At 40.4% G+C, this 21,041-nt stretch overlaps 1 protein-coding gene across 1 annotated transcript in view; it reads right to left on the reverse strand.

Annotated features, from left to right (window-relative positions):
• Positions 1–21,041, reverse strand: part of LOC308110084 (microtubule-associated serine/threonine-protein kinase 1-like) — a 94,727-nt gene that overhangs the window by 5,120 nt on the left and 68,566 nt on the right. Inside the window, exons 13-26 of the mRNA XM_080464150.1 lie at positions 18,675–18,883; positions 16,740–16,878; positions 14,346–14,478; positions 12,509–12,674; positions 12,157–12,258; positions 11,078–11,200; positions 10,851–10,960; positions 4,886–5,046; positions 2,228–2,475; positions 1,694–1,969; positions 1,362–1,594; positions 839–961; positions 354–490; positions 37–224 (exon numbers count right to left, since the gene is read on the reverse strand). Of these exons, the coding sequence (XP_080320276.1) occupies positions 37–224; positions 354–490; positions 839–961; positions 1,362–1,594; positions 1,694–1,969; positions 2,228–2,475; positions 4,886–5,046; positions 10,851–10,960; positions 11,078–11,200; positions 12,157–12,258; positions 12,509–12,674; positions 14,346–14,478; positions 16,740–16,878; positions 18,675–18,883 (2,348 nt within the window). The remainder of the gene's footprint in view (positions 1–36; positions 225–353; positions 491–838; positions 962–1,361; positions 1,595–1,693; positions 1,970–2,227; positions 2,476–4,885; positions 5,047–10,850; positions 10,961–11,077; positions 11,201–12,156; positions 12,259–12,508; positions 12,675–14,345; positions 14,479–16,739; positions 16,879–18,674; positions 18,884–21,041) is intronic.

Consider the following 21,041-nt stretch of genomic DNA (forward strand, 5'->3'; position numbering starts at 1 on the left):
TGTCTCCATTCGTGCAGGCCGGTTTATTTTCAGTACCCAGGTATGAGGGCTCAGGGGTGGACCGGTATCCCTGAGTCGGGGAGCGAGCAGACAGGCTGTGGGTCGGGGAGCCAGGAAGACTCTCACTGGAGGACAGAGAGCGATTCAAAGAGGACAAGCTGCGGCTGGTGTGGAGGAGATTGGATTGCTTCGTGATCTTTCGGAACAATGAGTTGCGCTTCTTACTGTGACGGTAGAAACAGAGCAAAAAAAAAAAAAAGAAGAAGAAGGAAGTGAAATTTAAACATGGGACTTTCTGGAATAAACACCATGCAGATCTTTGAAAATAGTTGTGGATTTAAAGAAACTCCCACCTCTCCTGGCCATCTTTCCCCATCGTTCTCTTGTTTCGTCGGGCCATTTTACACTTGTAGCTGGCCTTACGGGCGGGACCCACTTTTATGGAGGTGTTCTCAAAAGGTGTAGTCGTCACGGTAACCTTGTTTCCACTCTGCACAGACCAGTCATGGTTATATTTTTACACTCAAAAATACTGACAAACAGTACTGCACAAACGTTACAGGCAAAAACGATCAAATGTTGCACAGTAACAAAAGCTCTCAAAAATAATGTGTAGTGGTTTATTGCTATCATTTTGCACACTGCAAAGGGAATACACAAAAAAGTATTCATTATTTCAAATTGCTTCAGATGTTTTTTCATTGGTATAACATGACGGGAAAGTACGTTTTAGAAGACTTTTACACAGTACTGTATATTGTTGCCTTGACAAAATAAACCAGTGATTTATATCCTCAATGCAGTACTTCAGAGAACAAACAAGCCTGCTGATGCTGACCTTGAGGATGAGCTCTACCACTTCGGTATGGACCAGGCCATGGACGGGTTCCCCGTTGACATGAGTGATGAGGTCACCGGCACACAGGCCAGCTTCCTGAGCCGGACCACCTTCCTCCACATGCTGCCGATACACAGAAAGTGACCAAGGCCACAAGAGATTAGATCACTTACAGGTAAAGATTAGGCACACAGTTTGGAATGATCATGTTTCATCCAAGCTGAGGAGGTATGCTTTTACGTTGAACAGTGTTTGAACTACCGACTATTAGATTAGTGTAGTGACACAGGAGCAGAGGTGGTTGGTAACAAAGTATATGTTCCTTGTTTCTGTACTTAAGTAGATGAATGAATGAAATATAGGACAACAGTTCTTAGTTGTCATGTCTCCTTTATAATCTTAACTTCATTTAAATGCAGATTAAAAAGTCCAAACTCATTACCAGAGGTTCAGCAAAATTTCATACAAGAACTGTCAAGACAAAAACTTTAAGCTTTAATGGATGGGTTATATGCAAACTTACCCAAACAATGTGATGTACACTGTAGATATCACTGTCCCCGATGTAAACCCTGATGGCCCGGAGAGTAAAGCCATACTTCTTTCCAGAGCGGTGGATGGTGATGGGGGAGCGCAGTACGCTGACTGCTGGACAGAAGTCTCTGCTGGGTGAGGAGTCTCGTGACGAAGGGTTGGAGGAGAAGGAGTGGGGAGACATGGGGCTGGCCAGTGGGGAGAAGCCACCATGCTGCTCCACTGCAGGCAGAGAGAAGGAAAATAAAGAAGTGCCATGCTGGACTTGTGTGTCAAACGTCAACATTTCCCAGAGCACGTCATTATTATCTTGCGTCTCACCTGATGGTATGATAACCGAGAGTGCTGTGGCAGACGCTGACTTGATGACTTTGTTGCCCGTCCTGGAGTTTCGTTTCTCTCCATCACCAGACAACTGCTGGTGGCGAGCCCTGCGGAGCACCAGGTCGTTGGTGGCTCGGGGCCCCAGAGGGTCATACAAAGGAGTCATCACATCTCGACCTGCTGCTGCTGCTGCTGCTGCTGCTGCTGGACCTGGGGATAATGTGGTGACAGACGTAGTGGCACCTGCCGTCTCTCCTGGTCGCGGGGATTTGTCTGTGATATGTCGAGTCGGAAAGAATTTACAGTTATTTCATTTTTAAGTGCCATTAAAGGTGAAAATAATAGGTGAAATAATGCTCAGCTGCTCACTGACTTAGCAGTAGACATTTCAGGTAGCTTTATCACCTGGTCCTTCCTCAGCACCCTCTTTAGTTTCTTTATAGGCATTATGATTATCTCTCATTTTCAGATTCGCCCTGACATTTATTTTCTGTCCTTTCCTGCTCACCTTTGGCTGACTCTAAGACACACCTGCTCCGTTGATCTCCTTCAGGCTGCTCCTCTGTTCCAAAATGTTTGATGACGAGGGGACGGTGGTCCCATCCAGTGAGGTTCCACGGACCCTCAATGGATTCTGCCGAGTCAGAAATTCAGGTTCACCTTCTAGAGGTGAAGCAAATCGATGTGTATCCATCAGGGCGGAGAAGCGTCGCCGGGCGCCAAGAGGAGGGCTCGCGTCTCCCTCCATGTACAGGGACTCCGAACAAGACAGACGCTTCCTGCGGGACAAACAAAGTCAAGGAGGGGAATTGCATCGATTCCTCCTAATGCAAGAATGATTCATCCAACATGACACAGAGGCCGCTGACATGCTGTCACTCAACGATAGTGCATAAGAAACAGGAAGTATACTTATATAGACAAAGATAACATTTGATGTTGAGCAAGAATGATATTTACCGTGGTGAACATGTGTCATTTTTGCACAATAGCACCGAACACATGAGTCTGCAATCTTTATTTTTTGTTTCCCCCTTTCAACCAGGTAAAATTTGTTTGGAGCTACGGAACATATTTAACCATTAAAACAATGATAACGTAGTTTTTACAATTTATAAATCGTTTGCAAGAAATACCAGAACGTAGTTTATGGTACATTTCAAAGAACTCCAAAATGTTATTACTTATTACATCCAGTTGGTCATAACAGAGAGTTTTGTCTTATGCGCAGTGCAAAACTGCCGAAGCATAGTTGAAGTAACGTCACTCGCTTCACATGCATACAGTTGTTATTTAGTCACTGAGCAGCCAAGATAAATAAAAATAAATTGCAGGCCTCTAGATGTGATGAGCCACATTAGTGATGCATTGTGAGGTGGCTGAAAGCCATTGTGCTACTGATCAACTAAAAAGAAGGTCTTTTTTAAATAGTGCTGTGTTTTATTGTTATTTTAATGGCGCAGACAACCATGCATATAAACACAGGGAGTGTATCTGCATGGTAGTGTGTTCATAATGTCGGTGGAGTCAGCAAACCACACACACACACGCACGCACGCACGCACACACACACACACACACACACACACACACACACACACACACACACACACACACACACACACACACACACACACACACACACACACACACACACACACACACACACACACACACACACACACACACACACACACACACACACACACGCACACACAGGGTTTTCTAAAATGAGGATGCTAAAGCAGCAGCAGCAGCAGCATCCTTATGTACATCTGTAACAGTCATGAGGATAAATATGAAATGTTTGGTTTGCTACACTTTAGACAGGTGAGTTGTCACATCGTCACATTTCCCTGCCCTCAGTATTGAACTCTATTACAATATAGGACTCTCAAAAATAGCAAAGCTGCTCGCACACCCGAGTTAATCTATTTCATTCTGAGGTCAGCATGAATATTTGCCCTAAATTTAATCAAAAATCCAGTTACAATGTGCATCAATCTTTTTCTGAGGCCAAACTGGTGCAGCTATGCAGCTGTAATGATGAGCAGATTCTGATGAGTAGATGAAATCACACATGGTTATCAAAGTAATGCTATTGCTCAATGATTTCTTAATTGAGGTGGAAGCAAAAGTGAATCGGAGCTGGGGAGATGAGACAGATAACTTTTATTGGCTTTGTAAAAAAAGAAAACCTCATATGGAAGATATTAAATGACGAGCCTCCTTCACCCCATTTTTATCCAGGTAGAAAAGGTAGGAAATGAAGAATTTCACTTTATATAGGAACGTAGGAGTTCATGCTCGACATAGTAAAATGTAGTCATAAGAAGGTAATCTGATTTCTCTGTGTGCTCAGAAATTGTAGTTAGTGAAATCACAGTCTGCATGAAGAGCAGAAAACGATATTTATATGAATTTAGTGTTCAGAGAGACTTCATTTCTTATTCAGGTGGATAAAAACTAAAAGGTCTGATCCAAATGAAACATGTGTCTCTTCAATTTCTAATCTTCCACAAGTCAGGCTGGAGTTTAGGATCAAAGAAATCTTGTCTGTTCCGAACACAAGTAAAGCCAAGTTTTATTATAGGTTGAGTGTGGCCATTCACAAAGATACACCTTATTTATTCAAAATAGAAACACTCAGTAATTGTGTCGAAAGTAAAAGGCTTAAAATGGCATATGGAAAAACAAATGGAAGAAAAATCTAATCAAATACGTTTACATGATGTAATGACATTGTATTTACACCCAATTGAATTCATTTGTGTGCAGTTAATCTATTTTAGGTAAATTAATTGACTCGGTTTCAGAGAGGAACCACATTTCCATTATTTTTCATGAGAAGGATGAGCCAGCTCCTCTTTTCCACTCCAAGTTTTCAAACTTTGGAGAAGGTGGATCTGTTGACTCAAAGTGAGTGTGAACTCTCACATGAAGTTCTTTTTAAACAGAAAGTGTCAGAATTGGTGCCAGTGAGACAGAAAAACTGTTCTTTAGGCAAGTCGGGGCATGTGACAGCTCGACTGCCAGAAGTAGAAAAAGAAAAAACCCTTCAGGGAATAACCTTATGAACACCCTCACATCCTACTCGTCTGAAGAGCGACCCACCTCACTGACTCATACATACAAAAAGCAACAAACAAGCGTTTAAAGCCCATTCATCCATTGCTGCCCGACACTCACATCTCAGGGGATCCTGTTCTCCAGCTCTTGTCCCTCATGCTGAAGCTGCCGAGGCTCTCTCTCTTGGTCACCTTGTCCTCACGCGAGCCTCGGTCCCGACGAGACACGGAGGTCGTAGCTTTTTGCTCCAGCTGAGAGAGATGCTCCATGCTGCTGTACACCTGCAGACACATTCAGACCAGACATTGATTGATCAACCATCAGTGAAATGCTCAGAGAGGTTTAGGAATCACTCGTTTACTTATGGGGCCTCACCATGGGGTAGTGGTTAGCACTCTCACCTCACAGCGAGAATATCCCCTGTTTAAGTTTAAGTTAAGTTAAGAGGAATTTCCATGCATAGCTTGAATGTTCTAACTGTGCGTGTGAGTTGAGTTTCTCTGGGTACCCCAGTTTCCACTCACAGTCCAAATAACATGCGTTTGAGAGGAACTGGCAACTCTAAAAATTGCCCAGAGGATTTTCACTGTCTCACGAGCTTCAAAGAGCTTTACACACATTCACACAAACACACAATGGCAAATGATCGTGCAATCTTTATTTGCAGGAACTTGGGATTCAGCATCTTGCTCAAGGACACTTCAACAGTGATTAAAGCTAACCCACCGCCAAACGGGACAAATCACTTCATATAAATGTATTTTAAAATCTAAGTAAAACCACAAAACCTCAGGTTCAAACTCCCTCTTACAAATTCTCACTTACGCACGACACTACCGCCTTGTCTCACCCCATGTTTACTCATCACTCAGTCTTATTTCAATAAAATCTGTAGTTTTCTTTATGCATTTCAAAACTGTCCAGTCCTTTGTTGTTGTTTCACAAATTGCACCCTGAAAATGGAGGTACCAAGGTCCAAACGGAAGCCCAGAACTTTTTCTCTTGCTGTCCCTAAACTATGGAACGAGCTCCCACTGCGCATCAGATAAGCCCCCTCACTGTTCATTTTATTACTTTAGCTTTTAAAACAGCTGAAGACTCTGCTACTGTTTTTATTGTTGCCATTATATATTTTTTAATGTGTTTTTTATCGTTTGCACTTCATGTTTTTATGTATTAATGTTTATTTATGTCCAGCACTTTTGTTGAGCTGTAGTTGTTTTTAAAAGTGCCACAGAAATAAAGTTGAGTTGAGTTGAGTTGAGTTGAATACAATAAACACACAATAGGCCATTCGAGTGAAGCAGACTGAAAAGTTCAGATATTTAATTTCTTTCTGTAAACTTGTATTTGTGACTCGAAGCAGGACACTTTTCTTAAAGGGGAATTCTTCCAACTTTGCACATCAAAGTTTGTTTACTGGTCTACTGTGTATAGGAAAAAAGACCCGTGAAGTCGTATTTGCCCCAAGTCGAACAACAAAAGAAATATCGCGGTACAGAGTTATAAAGAAAAGTGTCTCAAACTTCTGTAGAGCTGTGTTCATCTCTGCTTTAGTCTCAAGGCTGCATTAGCTTCTGCAGAACAGACCTGAACCTCTAACTAAAGTCGTACCATTTCAATACGGTCGGTCGTTTTTTTTGTTTGTGTAATGCCAGTTTGATAAAACACTCTTTACTCTAGAGGTCCAAATTCATGGCTTAAAATGTGGTTTGCAAGCGGAAAATAGTAAAAGAGAAGCATTTTTGCTCTGCTAGTTGCTTCTTGTTTTGCACTGAGCAGGCTCGTGGGGTTTGGCTTTTCAAACATAAAGCGACTTCTCCGCAAGGAGCTCCAAACTGTTCAGGTTTTTCAAGAAGTGAGTTGTAGTGTGAAACAATGCCTCAACATCCGATCTAAATACTTTGACACACTGCTGAGAACAATATGAATTCTGGCACGAAAATGGTCACAATCACTGAAATCAAAATACTCATTTTCATGTCGCCTCCATGTTGTCAATGAGCCGCGATCACAGGACAAATATTGACTGTTCTGATTGCAGTGTGTGATATCTCATCATACCCTGGTTGGTCGAATGTCATCATGGGTGATGTTGTGTTGTCTTTTTTTTTTATAATACACTGTACATATTTATTCTAAAGATGTACAACCGATGTCACTATGAGTCATGTTGAGAGATGTACAACTAGAGTATATGTAATCAAAACTCTGGGTAAGACTTTTTCATTTAAAGACACAACTGCCTGTGTAATTCCTTCGATGCCAGACAAAGAGGCAATATAAACAACAAGTGTGACTTTGATTTGAATAAGCAAGACATGATTGCGTTATGACACAACCCGCTGGTGACTGAGCCTGATGGAAACCTCTTGAATTTGCTGCGTTACAAATACAATCGACAGGATTTCAGTGGCAAACCTTGTGACAATAAAAAATCTCAACAATAAGAAAGTGTCATTTTCTTGCATGAAAAGACGGATGATGCAATTCCTCATAAAAGCAAGTCAAACATCCTCCCATAATGGTTGATTACAGAAGAGGTTTAAAACTCTGCTGCTATAATGTCAGCAGATGAGAGCAGAATGACTTTACCAGCTTGAGATGGCTCTGTTAGTTTTAATTTTCCATTGAGAGGAGTGTTAGGAAAAAGAGAAATAGCACTCATTATTACCCAGTCCATAATTACCAAATGAACTGTGTTTCAAGTCTTTTTGGAGATACAAAATAACTAACACGTCATTTTTTTTATAGTACCCCATACAAACCACCCACCCACACTTTTATACCACTTCATCTAATTCAGGGTTGCAGGGCGCTGGACGACACACGGTCACACCTACGGGCAATTTAGATTCACCAAATACTTTCAAATGCATGTTGTTTGGACTGTGGGAGAAAACCCACGAGCGCAGTGGGAGAACACGCAAACTTAACACAGAACAGCCCCTAACCAGACTCAAAATGGTAATATTCACCGCATGAATCAATGTACTATTTTTTTTATATATACTTGTGTACTGTAAGAATATGAGGGAGAGAATCTGTTTAAAACCCATCCAACAGGGTTGATGCTGGTAATGCAAACAGACAAATGGAAGGTATTTGTTCTTTATTTATTTATTTTATTTTATGTATTTGTTCTCAGAAGCTCACCAGCAGTCCCACCAGTATTTTGAAAGTGCCTTTTTGTGCAGAAAAAAAGAAGAAGATAAATTTGACTCCCAACATCAGATCTGTACCAAAGCATATAAAAAGATAAGAAAAAAACATGACCTGCCACACCAAAGCAAAACATAGCTTTTATGTTCTCAGTGTGCATGCATGTGAGCATTAACATGACACGCACACAATTACGCTGTACTGCAGGACTCTCATTATGTGCAGAGTAACCGAGGAAAGCTAAGCTCTGTGTGGGGGAGGACAACAAGATGATCTGCGTTAAGGAAAGCCTAAAGAAATCTCAGCAGCGCACCATGGAAACAAGTATCAGCTGAAGACCCAGCTGTCTCCTCTGGAGGAAAAACAAAACAACATTAGCAGTCTGAAACTATTTCACAAAGCTGCAATATAATTTCATCAAAATAAAGAGGAGCAGAACACATTTAGGAAAGGCTGCTTTAAACTCGGATGATTACTCATGGGACATTTGTGACTTTTATGTTTTGGAGTATGATTATTTGATGGAAATTCTTTGGGGATTCATTACTTCACCTGCACAATGGAGTGATTTACACTCGCCCTTTGTATTTCATCCTCCAATTTCATCTTTGTTGGCATTACTAGACGACGTGACTCCACATTAACGCAAGACAAAGTCAGTAAGTTTACGTGAGGTGATGCTCAATGAACTAATTGATTAAACCACAAAGAGTGTCTCTTGTTATAACGAGCAAAGGAAAGATAATGAGAAGAAATGTTCTCCTCAGAGAATCATGAAGTACAGCGCACACACACAAAACAATGTGTTTGAGCAAACGGGCAATAAAACAAAGCACCTTCCTGTGCCTTCACATAAACTTTAGGGCACAAATCATTGCTTTTGAAGGTGTGACGTGCAATAAGAACTCAACAAAGCTTCATGGGGTTAAAAAAGCTTTGAAGTTCAAATTTGAAATGAGATGAAATGTCGATATAGTCTTAAGAGTTTCAACGTGGGATATGGGGTTTTGAACTAATATTTGTTTGACTAGATAATACCGTAATTTCCCATGATCAGGGTTTCCAAATTACCCTTAAGAAAATCTCCAGTTAACTCAAAATGCTGCAGGACAGGTGCTCACATGAGGGGTCACACTGTATGTCCTCTTCATTGGCTCATTGTGAAATTTTTAAACATATAAAGTTCCAAACAACCAGGTTCTATCAAATCTTAAAGAGCTGTTAGACCCCAACAGAACAACAGTGCTGACTTACTAGAAGTTATTTTCCTAAAAGTAGAATGGCAGGCAGATGCTTTCATAGTCTCTACTTTTAAGATTAAAAGTTTAATATTTGATCAGTGTTATATTTAGCGCTCGTTCAGGCCGTCCTGGCCCATGAAGGTTCAGGCTGCTGGGAGACCTTCTTTACTGCAATGATCTTTCATCCTACTCTTAATCTGTATACATTCATAGAATAGCTTGCAAAAGTATTCATACCCCTTGAATGTAAATGTATTTTATTGGGACTTTATGTGCTAGATAGACCAACAAAAATATTGAAAAGCGCGCATCGTTTTCATTTCATTTTATCAGAACTATGCAGCATGTTGTGTTGGTCTGTTCTGGTGAACCACTGTATGTCACCATTATGTGACACTAACATTCTGTCTCTTTCCGGCAGTCTGCAGTCTCTCCTCTCTTTCCTCTTTGTACTTTCCTGCAGAATCTCTGACAATGGAACCAGACTGTTTCTTACTGCGATCCAGTCTGCAGTGGTTCGCTTATCTTTGTTGTTTTCTGTCCTTTTCTTCATCGCCTATATTGCTCATGTGGGATTGTTTGTTTTTTTCTCTATAAAGGTTCCCTGTTGTAATCAATACAAATAAAACTCAACAGCTTAAATGTAATGTCTAATAATTTGCACAGCATTGCCGTTTTGTTTTACTTTCAGTTTATACAGCTTGACAAATTTTATGGAATTAAGGTCCCAAATATAATTTTTAAGACCTTGTGTTAAATTTTATGCTACATGTTTTTGTCTTTGTTCGTCTCGAAGGATTTTACATTAACCAATGCGACAACAATGATTTGCTTGTCAATTTATACAATAAGAGAACATAGTGAAGAATTCGTGTCAAATGCTAACAAAGTGTTTGGTCTAATATTAGAAAGGTCAGATATTCAATTTTTATCTTTTTTGTTTCATGATATTGAATACTGGCTCAAATTCTACTTGAACACTTCATACTGAAATACATGTGTTATTTTAGTGTAGTTCTCAATATGTGTCACCGGCTATGATGCAGTGCAAGTTAATAATCCCTACTACAAACCTCAAACTGAACTGAGATCTGGCTCCTAATGAGACAGTTCAATACACTGCAGAGTTCTGGGCTTTGTCGGTCTCTGGGAAAAAAGCCGGAAGGCTGAGTGAGCTCAACAGACAGAAAGTAAAAGTCCAGAGTTGAGTGCAGAAACAAGACATTACAAGCAGAGAAAATCCCACCCGAGAGGAAGAAGTGTGACAGGAAAAGAGTCGTAGAACAGAACTGAAGCTCATTTGGCAAAAGAAGTGGAGGATGTGAAGAAACGCAGGATGAAAAGACGTCTGGGTCATAACACAGACCGAGCAAAAATGTAGCACAAGACCTCAGAGATGAAGTGGCTTCAAATGAAAACTAGAGACATGATAAAAGAAAAATTAAAGTGTTCGAGACTCAAGTTAGACTTTATCAACTCCAGGTTTAAGAGCTGGCTGCAGGCTCTCCACACATTATGACCTTTTCCTTTTTAACTCTCCTTTCTCTTCCCATCTCTGATCCTGTCAAATAATTTGAAGCGTGAGTGACATTACGGCAGGGTGACACATGTAGCATGAAAACTGCAGTAAATAACTCGGAGAGCTAGACAGAGATTAAAAGAAGAGAGGGGCAAAGTCAGACCTTGCTGAAGCGAGGAGAGCAAGACTGGAACTGTCTGATCTCCACAGGTTCGTCATCGTTGGTGTCGTCCTCGTCGTAGGTATTGATGTGGTGATAGCGATCTGAGCGGGCTGGCAGAGGGGAAAGCAGAGGAGGGGGAGGGTAGGACTGTCATTTTGAGAGAAAACATGCAGTTCTGACTGGTGTTTATTTAAAAAGAACATATTGCATAACCCATAAACACATACTGTCAAAGTAGCTGGTGTCTTCCTCTGACTCCAGGTGAGGGATGAACTCTGCTTTCTGCCTCAGCAAACTGTTCCAGTCCAGCTCGGTGAAGAACGGATGCTGCTTCACCTCAAACGCTCCCCCTAGTGGCAGGGGCACAAAAAGCAGAGCCATTACCTACTGATATGTGAATGAATGGGGGGAAGAAATGAACAGAAAGCTGATGAAATGCAGAGAAGAGATTCCATTAAACCACCTATACTGTACATTCATTCATTAATAATTGTGTTGTTTCGTGCTGTTTCTCATTCGTTGCATTGTTATTGTCTGCACCATTCACTGAGGAGTCTTTTGTACCTTAAGAACCAGTGAATGACAGGCATTGTGAAATATCTCAGACTAATAAATGCTACAAGCTGTGACACTGATGTTTGCTTCATATTTGATTACTACTGACGTTTTTACAGTCCAAATGAAAGTTTGAATGTTACATTTCAGCTGCACCAGAAGCACAGATCATACATCGCATTGAGCAAATGTTTTACACTAGACGACCCTCCTGATGCCTCCTGAGCAGTTGGGGGTTAAGGACCTTGCTCAGGGACCCACAGTGATGAACTGTCAACAGTGTGATTTGAACCAGCAAACTTGTCGTTGCAAGCTCGCTTCCATAACCTTAAAGTCATCCAAACTGCCTCTGAACGAATAAACCTTTGACTCAAATGCCTCCTTGTATAAAAAAGACCCAGGTTAACATCTGGGCAGAGGGCTTTCTGTGTAGAGTTTGCATGTTCTCCTGATGTCTGTTGATGTCCTCTCCCTGTACTATAGCACCCTGCATGTTTTGGCACCGTCCAATGGTATGTTTGTTAGGTTCATCAGTCATTTTAAATAGTCAGAAGTTGTTTCCCTGTTCTCCAGTAACAATCTGTTGAGGTTTTACCATCCTCTTTCTCCATAAAGCAAATCAAACCACAAATTCTGATTGCTGTTCAAATTATGTTAGCTCTACCTAGTGCGTTCATTTAATTGCCAAACCTGATGCCTCTAGCTGCAGATGAAGTATTTTATTTGATCAAGTAGATGCAAAGATCAGTACCTGTACCCACTCTGACCATAGGGTTGGTCTGCAACAGGGCAGAGATGAGGTCCTGAGCATCCGCAGGCAAGGCATCGTCACCATCTGGCCAAACTATGTCATCTACCGGAGGCATGAAGGAGAAAGCAAAGGTTATGAGGAACAAAACAGCAAGAAGCGGCCTCCCGTAGAGAGTATTTTAAAGGAATAAATTAAAGAAAGAAAAATTTTTTTTTTCAAGATTTCACTTAAGATAATCTGCCCAAGCTGGACCTGCACACAGAATCATTTGTGCTAGTAAAGTTGTTAATAGTGACACTCATTGAGGTTTGTTGTAATTTGCTGTTTGTCAGGGTCTTGACACGACTCTCACCTGTGATGACCTGTCCAAACAGCTCCTCAGGTGTGTCCCCAAAGAAAGGTACACAGCCCACCAAGAACTCATACAGGATGATGCCCATAGCCCACCAATCCACCGGCTTCCCGTAGCCTTGGCGGAGAATCACCTCCGGAGCGATGTACTCTGGAGTACCGCAGACCTGTGTCGAGTGATGAGGAGATTGAGGAAGTTAAACATATTAACAGATGTTAAAGAGCATGCTCACCATAAAATATAGCTTGATTAATCATGACATTGTACCTTTAGCTCGACCCACGTTCAACAATATTTGGATGATGTAACACACCTACATTAAAGCACTTAATTTTATGGTTTGTTGATCTTTTCTCATTTGCAAGCCATTCTGAGTATATAGGAATCCAGGGACTTGAGGTATTTGTGAGCCCCTGGCAAAGTGTGTTCTGGCCATACCAAACTTTCTTAACTCAGTTTCAGGTTTTTGTCGTTATTGATAAGTTTAAATCAGCTGATGTTACCTGAGGTCATCTCTTCTGGCGTTGCCCCAACCTCGAGCCCTTCTGGGGTGACTTGTGGCTTTTTTTTCAAAGTTGTCAGACATAATTATTGTCACCATTTCACTAATGGCCGTCTTTTTGCGACGCTACAACGCTCTTCCACTGGCGCTACAGCAAACTCTGATGTTTGGTTTGGTTTTTTACCACAGTGTTTATACCGAAAAATGGTGAGTCAGCTTCTCCTCCATGCCTCAAAATATATTACATAACATGGTTTCATGTCCCTACTTGCAGGAAATACTATCCAAAACATCTCTTCCCAGAAAATCTCAAAGCTGTGGATCCCCTTCATTGTAGTGGAAAGTAAATCTGTTATCTACTTGCATTGTATTTTTGTAAGTTATGATGAGACAAAGGTGCCCTTGTGTCTGGCTGGCTCTCCGGACACTGACCTTATCTGGAAACATTTCTGAGTCAGATACAGGTTTGTTTTGCCTTTTTCTAAAAGCACTGATGTCAAATGTGACAATAAACTTCTCCAAAAATTACAAGATTACACTAAGATAATTTGCAAATTCATCTACAAACATGAATTGTACACAGTGAGAACAGAGTGGAGACTGGCTCGTACATACATGAGCATGAAACATCAGTGACAAACAATCTGAACTACTGTGTCGGATGCCTTTCTCCCATCTTTATATGGAAACTGTCTGTGCAGTCAGGATTTTATTCTAATGTCAGTGTCCTCTGTTTGGTAATGATAAGCAGTTAAGGAGCATTTTGTATAAATGAATGCGTCCGTGTCAGTGTGTGAGTGGCTGCACATGTTCACAATGTCTTACACAATATTACATCATTACTGACTGAATAGGAAATTTTCTCCTCATTAGAACCCCCACTACAAACACAAAAAGCAAAGCTGTGGCCTGTTTCATCTGCAGATGCGGGCTGATTACTGGCAAGCAACAAACAGATGCCTGCTTCCACCCAGAAGAGCCAGAGGACACGCGGGCCAATCCGACTGATTATCACTGGTTTAATTCACAGGATAAACAATAACCATAATTGCAAGATGGAGATGGAGCGCATTAACGATTCAGTAACTCAGACTCAACAGGAAACATTGTAATACGGGGTCTTTATTTGGAGATTATTGATTTTGCCGGATGACTTGTTGAGTTTGCACGCATGACTGGAGAAGATGTTTTAAATGGCCCTCGAGTGACGAGACACAATGTGTCCTGTCTCCCACGTCTCCTGCATTGCACACGCCTCATTCATGAAAAGAGATCTGTCGTCATTTAGGTAATAGAGATTAAACACAAAGGGGTGTCAGTGGGTGACAGGCATACCTGCTTATCCAGAAACTCCCTGGCGTCTTTTTCAATGTGTCCTTCATACAGATTGGTGGTGAGGCTCATGAGACCCATCTTTGACAAGCCAAAGTCTGTGAGTTTGATGTGACCCATTGAGGTAATCAGGAGACTGCGTGGGGAGAAGATAGCAGGCATTCATTAGATATATTTTAATTAAATCCAAACACGGGCAAATGACGAGAGAAATCCTCAGACTATGTGATGATTTTGAAAAGCCACAGTAAAATTCATGCAGTGTTCATATTCAATTCCACACCTTCGTTCCGGTGATCAACAGTTTGACAAGTGGTTCAAATCAATATTATATATGCTTTGTATGCTTTAGTAGTCTCAAAAACCTTCACAAATGCTGCCTTGCCTTCGTTAAATCCATCCGTTCGTACTCAGACATCAGTGGCTACAGAGCTGCTGGATACGGTTTGGCACAGCATGAACGCGTCGACACACTGAGGCATCACTCAAAACAGCCAATCTTGGGATTAAGGAACGACCATCTGACTAAACTCAAAACCACAGCCGGGCCAACATGAAAAGATAATTCAGCTGATATTAAAACATGTACACCGCTGGAAGTTTTATCAACTTGTGTGAGTCCAGAGCCTCTATGCCAGATTCTGGATATTGATTTTGTGGGTTATGAAAAGCTGAGAGATGTATAGTTTTATAGAATGAAATCCAAATGAAATTAAATTGCTTATAAAATTAGATGCCTATAATCAATATATCCTTGTGTTCTTGGTCATTGAGGCCCTTCGGTAGTGAGGATAAAGTTTTTGTGGACTTCAAAATAATCAGAGGTGTCCATTCTCTGGTTAAGCTGAAGACAAAACATAGGAACCAACTGGACAATCATCAGAACTTTATCTTCTGTAAAGCCACACTTTTAGATTTGTTTTAAAAATAATTCTTTTTCACTTGTTTTGGTTTGGGTTTGTGGATAAAAAGGGCTAAGTAAGAAATATGTTTCTTTTTAACAGTGGTTGGTTGTGGTTGAATGATTTGTTTTGTACTCTCTCTTTAGAAGTTGCACTTTTTAATGTCACGTATTTTGCATGAAAACTGTTCAAAATGTTCTTGCTATACAAACCTTATGATTAATACTTGAGTGAGCGACATAATATTTTCAGTAGGACATTATTTTATATTCAATGAGCATACATTAGGCTACAACTACAGATTTTGAGTTGAAAAATCTAAAAAAAGAGATCTTTTTTGTCTCGTGTTTGTACATGAAAACAGTATTTCTGATTTAGCAAAAGTTACTGAATTGAAGAGATTTGGGTTTAATTACATTTCAGCTCAATGGAGTGTAAAAGGGAATATTTCTCTCTCTGGCATGTTCACTTGCTGGTTGTTCTGGTTTATCAGTAAATAGTTTGTTGTATTTGGAAGTTTTTATATTGTATGCCAGTATGTTGAGTTCAAACAACACCATATTTTTATACAATATAATTGGGATGTTGAGAAAAGTTGAGAAAATCTTTCCTTGATTTTGGGAGGGGGTTTGTCATCAAGGTGTGATGGCAGGTCTATGAGAAACAGCGGCTTAAAATATTTGATCCAGGGACAATTTCCTGTGACTTTATCAGGTTAGTAAAAAAACAAAAAAACAAGTAGTTCATTTAGAAAAACAGCAAATTCTTTTTAGCGTATGTGAACACAATATGCTTTGTAACCTCTCAGTGGGCACGTGTTGGCAAACAATCCCCAGCATTGGCTCATATCGTCACAGGCGGCCTCTGCAGGTGTGCAAATGTGTCTACATGGCAATGGAATGACTCCACTAAAACTCTTTTTGGAAGGGCTTCTACACTTCTTCATTGTTAGGTCACTTTCTGTTCCTTTAACAAATGGAGGCAAATCAAGAGTTACTTTTAGGGAAATGACTGTGAAACAGCAAAGAATAGGCATTGGAGCAGGTGAGCACTCAGCCAATTGAAGCAGAAGGAGGTGGGAAATGAGCAGCTGCAGTGTTAACCACAATCTTTGTGGCTTCGATTGCTGCGAAGGGATCAGACTGCAGTGCAGAGAAGCATAAATCAAGTTGTCCACATCATCCACAAAACGTATGGCAACAAAATGTGCTGCAAATGGATGTTATTGGATTTGGCTCTGTGTCGGTCTTCAATATCTTGCTTTAGCTGCTAAAAGCTCCCCTGTGTTCACCGATAATGTCGTCTGTTTGTTGTTTGGCAGTGAGCTTGCCGTGTGTTTAGCATTTGGTTTAGCAGAATTCAATCACCAGACAGAAACCACTGGGCGAAGCCTTAAACTAAATCTGTGACTCACTTAAACCAACTCTTTCACACGAGCAGTCTTTACCACTTGTTAATGTAAAAAATACAGATTAGTGCAGCTTCAAACACTCACTTGTCGGGTTTGAGATCTCGGTGGACGATGCCGTAGTTGTGCAGATACTCCAGTGCTAACACGGTCTCAGCAAAGTACATCCTCGCCAGCTCCACCGGCAGAGCTCCGATGTTCTTCAACAAAGTGGCGCAGTCGCCACCTGAGAGCACAGAAACATGACGGGTGATTAACTGAGTTCAATCCCTTTGTAGTTTTGACAGGAAACAGAGTCAAATAAAAACAAAAAAAACTATTCAAATAGAGCAGAAGCACAGAGACTCTGCAGGGTGATTCATATCAACAGATCTTTCCTATTCATCAGATTAAACAAGTGATTTTGAACTGGACATAACTTTTTAGTTTTGTATGTTTCAATTAGTTTTCCTGCCTTGTGATCCAGTTTTACTGCGACTAATCTATGTTTGGCATCAACGCCACACATGAGTCACTAATTAACGCCTACCCATGTTCCCTCGGAATCTCTTTGCACCAAAAGTAAACACAAGCGAGAGCTGTAGCCGGTGCCACAACGCTGCCCTGCACTGCCCTCCAGAACAATCAGTTCAAATAGAGATGGGGAGCAGCAGGGAGAAATTTATGGCTTTTACATTTGAGAATGACTTTTTTGAGAATCATTTTATCCACCTAATTGGAAATGTAGGAGAGTGATTTTATTCCACAATAAAGTCCTTCATACTGTTTGGAAGCCAAAGGTCATCATTTTTTATTTTTTTTAATTGTGTTTAAGTGCTTAAAACAGTTTTATGCTGAATGAAGTAACTGAAGAGCAGAACTTCAATAACCTGAAACTTCAAGGTTGACAACACAGCAAAGTAAAAGTAGTTAAAACTGAAGAGCTCATGGCTGCTTTAAGTGGAAGGGGAGGTTCTAAACATGCCAGATGGTGAAGTTTAATTCACAGTTGTTGCAGGGGTGATCAGTCAGAAGAAAAAAAAAGAAAAAAGGAGCTTAATTCAATGCAGGCTAGCTGGAGCTGAACCCAGCTGACTAAAGGCGAAGGCAGAAGTGGCCCTGGACAGTACACAGGTTCATCACAGGACAAACTGCACTGTGTTTTTTTTTAAAATTTAAAACAACAACAACAACAAAAAATCTTACATATTGTACCTATAAAATTTATAGTATAAATAGTAATCAAAACTATTCATGTGTTCACAAAGACAAAAGGACCTGTTCACTTAGAGGACAACACACGTATAAAAGACATCAGTCACAGCATAGCACGTTCACCCTCTAATTATTCTCATCTTAAAAGCAGTGAACATCGAAAATGTATAAAGGTGAACAACTGATGGACAGGACAGCAAGAGCAGCATTGATAGGTTTAGGGACAATCTGGTATTTTAATCTGAAAACAGGGATTTGCTATTTCTTAAAGGAGGTATGGTTGGAGTTTCTCGCTTTTTGCTGTCTCTGTCCTCTCTTTTTCTCTCCTTCGATCCTCAAACCTCAGCATGAACAGCAGAAAGGCTCCACCTCGATTTCTGCTTCCGCAAAAGTTTCTACCTGTGAGTTTTGTTTTTCTTACCGTTGCTTATGCTTGCTCATTTATAATAGTAGTTATCTGTGAAAGTGCCTTGAGATGACTGTGTTGTTATTTGTGCCACATAAAGAAAATCAAAATGAAAGAAGAAATTCAGGTACGTGCATAGCACAGCGATTTGATGATCCACATTATTTTAATTATGAATTTCGTACCTGAGAATCCATCTGGAGTTGAGTAAATCTTTTATTTTTATGTGAATAAATTTTTTTTTTTTAAACCTCTATTTCTAACAAGCAATATTATTTTTACTGTTCCTATATCAATTCCCCCTGTCCTGTTTTACAGAGGTCACCACGGTAAGCCATTTCAACCTCCTTCTGAGTAAATCCGACCAGATATTTGCTCCTGCACCATAATAAAGATGCTGGCTGGAAGGCATGCAGCCGCACCTTCAACGTATTCCATGACCATGCAGAGATGTCGCCGCGATTCAAAGGAGCAGAACATGGAGACAACGAATGGATTCTCCGCAAAGGTGAGGATGTCCCGCTCCACAAACGCCTGCTGGATCTGGTTCCTCAGTATCAGATTCTGCTTGTTGATCTTCTTCATGGCGAAGCGCTGACGCGTCTCTCTGTGGCGCACCAAGTAGACCGCGCTGTCGGGAGAAAAAAGAAAAAAAGAAACTCACGACAGATGAAAGGAGGAAAACACAGCAGGAGGTGAAAAAAAATAATAACAAAAGGTAAATACAATCTGGTTTTAGATGTGAACTCAATATAGTTTGTCATGCCACTGTGGATATTAAGACTTAACAACCGCTGGCGGAAAAATGTCAAGCCTCAAGCAAGTAACCTTTATTTTCTCTTTGATGCTGAACTGGATTTTTGAAGTGTACCTGAGAAACATCCATTTTCTTTATTCTGGGTAGGTAACAGTGTAATAATAGAGGCTTGGCAGGCACCACGCTTTCTTTTTCTGATCTACAGCTTTAGAAAGCTTATATCATGCAGCAGCATGTGCACCAGTCAAGATCAAAAGGAGACTGTATGTTAGTCCAATTTTTAAATCCCAGCTGACCTAATTATTTATTGCGGCGCACATTTTAAATTCATACCACTTTCTTTCGAGTCATTGAATAAACCAGAACCAGAAAACATGTTGAACACACGTCCATCTAAATCCCTCAGCTTCTCCTTTACTGATGTTTTAATTATTCTCTGTGCCTGAAGGAGGAAGGAGACCACTGCTGATACTGTCTGGACGAGTTTGTTTCTTTTTCTGCGTCATGTTACATATATGGTCCATCTCATGTGGCTTCACAACACGCTGTGGTGCAGAAGACACAGAAACATAACAAGGGATCTTCCACCAACATACAGCAACAATTAAAATGATTCAGTCTCTCTGATCTGCAGCATTTTCTAATGACGGGACTGAAATCTAAAGAAAACTCCAAAAGATAGAGACATCCAGATTTACAGCAATTACACAATCCATCCATCCATCCATCCATCCATCCATCCATCCATCCATCCATCCATCCATCCATCCATCCATCCATCCATCCATCCATCCATCCATCCATCCATCCAGCCATCCATCCATGCGCTTTCTTGTCTTCATGGATAAAAAACATCTAGAAAGAAGTTACATTATTTGTTTACTTTATGTTTCAGGTTGAGGTGAAGTGATCACTGAAGGTTTTGCATGGCGCTGCGCATTTGGTTTTTGGTTTTATTTGAGGAAATGAATCACGGGAAGAGTGCAATTCATACTATTTTAGGCGTAATCTAGTTTTTATGAGTCATGAAAGAAAATTGCTCAATTTGCAGGAGTTTATTAAATGTTGTGGTAATAGACATTTAGTTAATTCATTTGTAATTTGTAAAGATAACTGAACTACTGATAAATAAAGGGCCCCAGAAGGACTGATTAAAACTTGCACTTTTAAGTGTCATAAGCTTTGGAGGCCGATCAATTTGTTACAACCTCATATTGAAGTTTGTTTGTTTTTTTTGTCTGGAATTATGAACTAATGAATATGATTTAACTGAATGGTGCCACATTTACAGCTTCAACAGTCTCAAAACACGTTACATGGGGTTCAATGTCTTGCCCAAGGACACATCAACAGATGGATAAGGTGAAACGGGCGATTGAAGTGACAACCTTGGGGATGGGAAACAACCTGCTCCATCATCTGAGCCACAGCCTGCCATAAAATAATCACTTCCTGTTGTCACGCAGCTCTTCTGTACGTCTTCGGCTGGAGAACAAGGTTTTCCCAGCTGTGTTTTATTTTCAATGTTTGAACCTGCTGCCAACTGTGTCACTTGGACCTCGAAGTGTCCAAGAAATCTTGTTTGATACGCCTGCTTGTTTGTTGAAATGAAATATATATTTTCTCTTTGCTCTTGAGGCGGCTATTTTTATCTCTCTTATGTTTGCGACTCAGTTTGAACACTCAATTCATTGATTTCTCAAAAGCATCAGTGCATTAGGATGTGTTACATACCGGTGAGCAATTAAAACCATCAAACCATATTAAATAGAATTGGACATGACTAAGAGAAATGCATACTGTCACTTTGAACAATTTCTTTTCTTTATTTTTTTTCATTCAAGGTCACTTGAAGGTTACCCAGTTAATACTAATATAATTACGTCAAATGAATAGAAAATAATGTCAAGTCAACCATATAGTTAAATAAACACACATTCAAATGTAGTCTGTGCTTATGAACAAAATCCTAAATAATCTATGCATTAAAAAAACAATGAGTTCAATTCTTTCCTTATTATTGTGTATTACG

The sequence above is a fragment of the Lipophrys pholis genome (genome assembly GCF_963383615.2).
Source record: "Lipophrys pholis genome assembly, chromosome: 5".
Lineage (NCBI taxonomy): Eukaryota > Metazoa > Chordata > Actinopteri > Blenniiformes > Blenniidae > Lipophrys > Lipophrys pholis.